The 7895-nt window shown below is 40.2% G+C and overlaps 1 protein-coding gene across 1 annotated transcript in view; it reads right to left on the bottom strand.

The window, feature by feature from the left end:
• The window catches only part of MSH2 (mutS homolog 2), an 86053-nt gene that overhangs the window by 2826 nt on the left and 75332 nt on the right, over nucleotides 1-7895 (bottom strand). The window contains exons 12-14 of the mRNA XM_021719501.1: nucleotides 4583-4828; nucleotides 3333-3537; nucleotides 1906-2153 (exon numbers count right to left, since the gene is read on the bottom strand). Of these exons, the coding sequence (XP_021575176.1) occupies nucleotides 1906-2153; nucleotides 3333-3537; nucleotides 4583-4828 (699 nt within the window). The remainder of the gene's footprint in view (nucleotides 1-1905; nucleotides 2154-3332; nucleotides 3538-4582; nucleotides 4829-7895) is intronic.

Genomic DNA, 7895 nt, shown 5'->3' with positions numbered 1-7895 from the left:
GAGCCCAGCAGGTAGAGGGCGCAGTGGTTGGAAGTAGCCACTGCACTCCAGTCTGGGCAACAGAGTAAGACTCCAACTCAAAAATAAAATAAAATAAAATAAAGTACTAAAGAAAAGAGGAGTTGGTGAGGTACAATGGCTCAAGCCTGTAATCCCAACACTTCGGGAGGCTGAGGCAAGTGGATTACCTGAGCCAGGGGGGTTCAAGACCAGCCTGGGCAACTTGGTGAGACCACGTCTCTACAATAAATTTTTTTAAAAAGGCTGGGTGTGGTAGTGTGTGCCTGTAGTTCTGGCTACTTGGAAGGCTGAGGCTGTGAGCATGCCACGGCACTCCAGCCTGGGTGAGAGTGAGATTCTGACTCAAAAAAACAAAAAAAAGTAGAAGCAAATGTCTGCTGCACACCCACAGGATGAATCTTCTCTACCTTCACACTTCATCTGACCTTTTATAAAAATATTCTGAACCCATTTCTATAGCATACAAAAGACTGATTTAAAAGCGAAGCCATGCTAACTGACAGAATCACTAGACATGCCTGTATTCTAAAGCAATGATAATAGTGATGCAAGCACAGTGATTCAAAACGATTCCCATGGAAGCAAATATAGTAACAAAGGATGAAAGATCGAAGACTACCTCATTCATGTACAACCACATGATGCAGAAAAATGTGCTCCTGGGAAATCAGAAAGTCATCTGAAAAGGGTAATCTCATGACCGGCAAAATCAGTCCTTACAGTATGACAACAAACCATATAAAGTCTTATAGTATGTTAATCTCACCATTACAGTAATCTGATAAGATGCCAGGCCCACAAATGACAAACTTTTCAAAAAGGATGAAATACAAACAGGTAACTCATTCCACATGCAATAACTACTAATGATTTCAGGACTTCTGGAACCCACAGGTTTAAACGAACTGTTTCTATAACACACCCTTAAACATACAATAATTACAATAAAGACTTTTATTAAACAACTACAGTGAGAACCTTGGAAATTGAAAGCATATTGTCTACCAATTAACTAGTAGCTACTCAACAAGAAAACATACTGCTATGGGGGGGAATAGAAATCCCTCTGCACTGATGTTCAAGGGTACAGATTATTCTTTCTGCCGTTTCTTTAAAGTAAGACACAGAAATATAGACAATGAAGCATGTTCTTTCCCCCAGGCTGTGAATTAAGAGGTAAACGTGGTCTATATCAATAGTTCACACTAACTTAAAAGAAATAAGGTAATTACTCATCTTTTTTTTTTGAGTTGGAGTCTCACTCTGTTACCCAGACTAGAGTGCAGTGGCCGCTCCCGGCCACCACAGCCTCGACCTGCTGGGCTCCGGCAATCCTTCCACCTCAGCCTTCCAAGTAGCTGGAATTACAGAGGCACGCGCCACCACGCCCGGCTAATTTTTGATTTATTGTAGAGATGAGGTCTCCCCAAGTTACCCAGGTGGGTCTCGAACCAGCAGGCTAAGGCAATCCACTTACCTCAGCCTCCCAAAGGTGCGGGATTACAGGCTGAGCCATTGAGCCCGGCCATCGTTTTTTTTTTTTTTTTTGAGTCAGAGTTGTACTGTCACCCAGGCTGGAGTGCAGTGACACACTCATGATCACCGCAGCCTCGACCTGCTGGGCTCAGGTGATCCTTCGACCTCAGCCTTCCAAGTAGCTGGAACCACAGGTGCACACTACCACACCTGGCTAATTTTTTGATTTACTGTAGGTCTTGCCAAGTTGCCCAGGCTGGTCTTGAACCCCTGGGTTCAAGAATCCTCTGGCCTCCACCTCCCACAAAGTGCTGGGATTACAGGTGTGAGCCACCACAACCACCTGATGATTTCAAGGGGAGTTTCCCATTGTCACAATGTGTGTTTACAGCATACCAGTATACTCACCTTTCTTCACCTGATAAAGCATAGTTAAGGTCTCTTCAGTGGTTAGTGCTGTAACATGTAGATTATTAACCGTTGGTATCTGATTGGCCAAGGCAGTAAGTTCATGAAAATGGGTTGCAAACATGCAAAAAGCACCGATCTTTGTTGCAATGTAATCTGATATAGCCCATGCTAGCCCAAATCCATCGTAGGTAGAAGTTCCTCTTCCCAATTCATCTATGATTATTAATGAATCTTTGGTTGCAGACCTGAAGCACATTAATTACATGAAATTTCCCATGACATAAAATTTGGTAATGCCAAAAACAAAATTAAGCCAATACATTGGGAAAGAAAAACCAGAAACATAACAGATTAACTATCTTAATATATAAAGTCAATAAGAAGTACTAAAACTTTTAAGACAAAAATAGGCATGAACAAGAATAATGAATGAAAAGAAAACAAAGGGTGAACAGATATTTTTAAGCTTTCAATCAATCACCCTAGTAAACCAAAGAAATTCTAAATAAAGCAGCCATCATTCATTTCATGCCAATCAAATCAGCCAAGATTAAAAAAAATAAAACCGAATGAAGATGGGACCACAGTGTGAAGACACGAACATATATACACATACACATGGTGGTCATGTAAACTGTGTGCCTGCCACAGCCCTACCAACACCAGCTATAACCATTCTTTTCTCATTCTTACCCAAATGTGAGGCAGGAAAAAACATTTTAAATTAGAGAATTGCATAGTCTTTCATGTGCTCATTGGTCATTTATTTTTCTTATTTCTTTTAATCTTTTAAGTTGTGAATATTAACTTGCTGCTTAATTACCATACAAAACTTTGGTATTGCTTTCATAATTCCTTAAAAACAACAGAACTCTTGGAGAAGAAACATCCATAACTATTAGGCTAATGTGACCAGAAAAATAAACAAAGAAGTAGAATTTTTGTCACTAGGGCCTTGAAAATTGAAAAGGACTTGGGTAAATGGCAAGAAGGACCATTTCACTGAGTGGTGCAAGCAAAAGCATGGTGGTAGGAGAGATTTATAAGGTGAACTACTGCCAGGCACCTTAAAGAGATAGCTTTAAAATCAAAGAAGTTTTCTATGACTATCATGTATCCCACTTTGAAGATAATACAAAATTGGCTGGGTGCGGTGGCTCACGCCTTTAATCCCAGCACTTTGGGAGGCCAAGGTGAGAGGACTGCCTGAGCCCACGGGTTCAAGACCAGCCTGGGCAACTTGGAGAGACCTCATCTCTATAATTAAAAAAACAGAAAAAAGATAATACAAAGCGCATAAAGTTCACAGGAAAACTACTAGACTAAGACACATGTTCTTAGGCATAGTATAGGCAATTGGCAGGTACACTTGTCACAGGGATGTTGTACATTTTTACTTTCAGGGGACTGGGAGATGTACTTACCTGAGGATAGAAGCAGTTTCTAACATCTCAGCCATGAATGTGGAGACTCCTTTCAACTGACTGTCCCCAGCCCCTACCCGGGCCAAGACGCAGTCCACAATGGACACTTCGGCCGACTCACATGGCACAAAACACCCAATTTGGGCCATGAGTACTATCACCCCAGTTTGGCGAATGTATGTTGATTTACCTCCCATATTGGGGCCTATAAAACAAATTATATCAAAAAGCAAGATTTTAAATTTCTTTCTGCTACTGATAACAGACTACTAGTCCTAAACGGGACACTGATGACTAATCACCTAAGTGACAGCGGCATGGCATACTAGAGGCAGAACCATAGGGTATTCAAAGATGTTGGATAAAGCAAGCTATTTTTATTTATTCAGACAAGTTGATACTGGGCCTTCTATCAAGAGGAGTCATGAAAAATACACTTTACCGTAATCTGACTGTGACCTTGAAAGACCATACACACATTTCCCCATGCCTCACAGAGCTGCCTGCAGAGTAATTAAATGACTTTCAGAAAGGCAGTATAGTCCTAATTGATTGACCCAGCACCGTTTCTCATTAGTAAATGGGGCGCTAGTGAATGAATCCGAACAGTCAAATTCTTCAAATCACTTAAACCCCACACCAGAGCCCTAAGACATGCTCCTTCCTTTGAACGCGCAATTTTATTTGTGGAATTGACTTAGATAAACAACTTGAAAACTCATTTAAGGGAAATAAAATACAATCATTGACTGTTTCCCAAATACATCTGCCCCCAAACTCCTACTCCTCTTTTTGTTTTCTAGAATCTGATTAAGAGTTCTCAAAACACCTCAGCTGACATATGATATTAGTCTGTATGCAAGACTACTTTTTCAAATTTCACATGAACACAGCTCGTTTTAAGAAGAATTCCTCCCCTAACTGAGGGCCTACAGCAGCCAATACTGCCTGACCTGCAATGACCTCATTATTGAAAGGACTGGCTCAAAGGTAAGCTTAAGGAGGAAGGATGTTTGTTTTGAAAAGCTCTGAACCTGTGGAACACAGTTTCACATGAATACAATATTCTCCCATGAGCTTTTATCCTGCCTTCCAAATCTTCCCTGTAATCCAAAGATGAATACATTATTAACTAGCATGAATAACATGTTCTTTTTTCTAATGTCAAGGACTGAGATTTTCTTCATCAATTTTAAATATATTTCTACTCCAACATAAAAAAAGAAAAGCCCATAAAATAGGGTCTTTACCAGTGATGATGTGGAACATCTGTTTCTCTTTTTCAAAGTATACATCATTAGGAATAAATGCAACTTCATCTTGAACTTCAACACAAGCATGTCTGGATGCTTTCAGTATAATTCTTCCTTGTCCTTTCTCCAAAATGATTGGTCGCACATATGGAATAGGTGCTCCATTTGATACATGAGCAAAGCTCACAACAGCATCTAGCTGAGCTAACACATCATTGAGTGTTTGCATTGGTTCCACGTAGCCTATATAGAAATAAAAAGAGAAAATGTACACAGAAATATTGAATATAAAAAACAGGTGTAAAGTATAGGAATAAGTTTAATTCCCCCATTTAGGAATTCAAAACCCATTTCCCAAATTACTTGTCTTTTAAAAAGCTAACAAAAGTTAGCCGTAATAAAATCTGAGAGGAGCCACACATGGTGGCTTGTGCCTGTAACAGGGAGGCTGAGGCGGGAGGAATGCCTGAGCTCAGAAGTTTGAGACCAACCTGGGCAATATGGCGAAATCTTGTCTCTACATTAAATTTTTAAAAATTAGCCAAGCGTGGTGATGCATGCCTGTAGCCCCAGCTACTTGGAAAGCTGAGATGGAAGGATCACGTGCACCCAGCCATGATCATGCTACTGCATTTCAGCCTGGGTGACAGAGAGACTAAAAAAAGAAAGAAAGAAAAAAGGAAAAGAAAGGAACATCTAATCTAAAATTCAACATGGAAGCCAGGCACAGTGGCTCTTGCCTGTAGTCCCAGCATTTTGGGAGGCAGAGGTGAGAGGATTGCCTGAGCCCAGGGGTTCGAGACCAGCCTAGGCAATTTGGTGAGACCTTGTCTCTACAATAAATCAAACAATTAGCTGGGCGTGGTGGCACGTGGCTGTAGTCCCAGCATTTTGGGAGGCAGAGGTGAGAGGACTGCCTGAGCCCAGGGGTTCGAGACCAGCCTAGGCAATTTGGTGAGACCTTGTCTCTACAATAAATCAAACAATTAGCTGGGCGTGGTGGCACGTGGCTGTGGTTCCAGCTATCTGGAAGGCTGAGGTGGAAGGATCACCTGAGCCCAACCACTGCCCTTCAGCCTAGGTGACAGGGTGAGACTCCAACTCAAAAAAAATTTTAAAAATAAAATTAAACATAGGGCTGGAATATGTTGCCACATTCTTCCCCACTATGAATAGATCATACAAATTGAGTGATGCCCTCCCCTAACAATAAAATAATAAAACTGGACAGCTGCTTATTAAAAAAAAAAAAAAATGGTAGCGCTTTGGAGAAAACAAACAAGTAGAAGCCTGCATAATATTTTGACAAGGTAATAGAAGCATGGTGCAGTGATATCCAAGGCATTCTCTCAATTTTAAAGTGCACCTTTCCCTACATTTTAAGAATCTGCAGCTAGAATGGCACCTCAAATCATCATAAGAAACATGCAAGCACCAGGTGGCAAGATGGAACATGACCTTCAAGGCCTGTACAGATGCAAACTAGCTGAAAAGATGGTTAGCTGAGTTTTTTTTTTTTTTAATTTTTTTATCAGTATCACATGCAGAGAATTTCAGCATAAATTTAGACCTCTAATTGTCACTTAAAACATTTTTAACATTCTACTGTGCTAGAGTATTAACATTAAAAGCTATTAATACATATATGAAAAAGTTTCTGACATATGCTAGATGAATAAGTGAAGATAATAACAATGGTTAAAAATTTCAGAATAGATTCTAAATGTTAACAGATTGAAGGGGTTGGTGTAACAAATCCACATGTCACAGACTATCACACAGACATCAATCATGTCAAAAGCTTCAAAAAATGTTCAAGAGAAAAGTGTTTAATTTTAGGAAAACACAGAATTATGAGTTTAAGTGGCAGGAAATCTGACACATTTTTGATTCCCTTGTTCCTCATAAAAGTGATAAAATGTTTTGAAAATAAAAATTAAGTTATGAATGGCCAAGTACACATAACTCTCTTCCTGTTTCACTACACTTTGTTCCTTTTTTATTTAACAGATTTTTTTAAAAGAAAGAAAAAGAAGACCTCACATTACTTGATCATATAGCAATAGAAACCTGTAAAAATTAAAACATCAGTGGAGTACTTACTATAATTGCTTTAGAACTCATAAAATTTTAGCATATCGACAGTAGGTTTATTCTAAAAAAGAAAACTAAAGCCGGGCTCGGTGGCTCAGCCTGTAATCCTGCGCCTTTGGGAGGCTGAGGTGAGTGGATTGTCTGAGCCCGCAGGTTCGAGACCCGCCTGGGCAGTGAGACCTCATCTCTACAATAAATCAAAAAATCAGCCGGGCGTGGTAGCGCATGCCTGTAATTCCGGCTACTTGGAAGGCTGAGGCAGCAGGATCGCGGGAGCCCAGCAGGTCGAGGCTGCGGTGGCCAGGAGCGGCCACTGCACTCCAGTCTGGGCAACAGAGTGAGACTCCAACTCAAAAAAGAAAACTAAAAGCACCATAATTAAGAGTTTATACTCAGTACCTTACATGATCTGCTCTTAACAGCATCACCATTTCTGGTTTAATAGAAGGTAAAAAAAAAAAAATTTAAAGCGTGCCACTGCACTCCAGTCTGGACGACAGAGTGAGACTCAAACTCAAAAAAAAAAAAAAAATAGTTCATAATGTGTATTATTAGGCCCCGAAGAGGTTGTGTTTAAATCCAGGTTGGTTTCTAATATAAAACCTTCCATTTAAAAGTTAAAATAGGCCAGGCTCGGTGGCTCAGCCTGTAATCCCAGCACTTTGGGAGGCTGAAGCGAGTGGATTGCTCGAGTCTGCGGGTTCAAGACCCACCCGGGCAACTTGGTGAGACCTTGTCTCTACAATAACTCAAAAATTAGCTGGGCATGGTAGCGCATGCCTGTAGTTCCAGCTACATGGAAGGCTGAGGCGGAAGGATCACTGGAGCCCAGCAGGCTGAGCTGCGGTGACCGGAAGCGTCCCAGTGTACTCCAATCTGTGCGAGAGTGAGACTCCAACTAAAAAAAAAAAAAGCTAAAAATGTAGACCCTTTACTCTGGCTAGGTGCTTAATTAATATCAGTTAATTTTATTTTTTTAAAGAAAGATTCACAGTTCAAATAAATGGTGTGCATAGGATTTTTAAAGATGAAATCTAGCCTGAAAAATGTAGTTCAGCTAGAAGATTATCGTGCCAGTTACCTGTTACCACTAAGCAAAAATATAATCTTTACAAATCAATCCCATTCATTTTAACAATACACAAAGCATATTAAAATAAAATACTTTGAGTTTTAGGTTTCCTGGTGATTTACTATGAACATTCATAACACTAAG

This window comes from Carlito syrichta, unplaced genomic scaffold (assembly GCF_000164805.1).
Source record: "Carlito syrichta isolate Samal-C Ts95f unplaced genomic scaffold, Tarsius_syrichta-2.0.1 Scaffold314771, whole genome shotgun sequence".
Lineage (NCBI taxonomy): Eukaryota > Metazoa > Chordata > Mammalia > Primates > Tarsiidae > Carlito > Carlito syrichta.
This window is presented reverse-complemented; position numbering and strand designations above follow the sequence as displayed.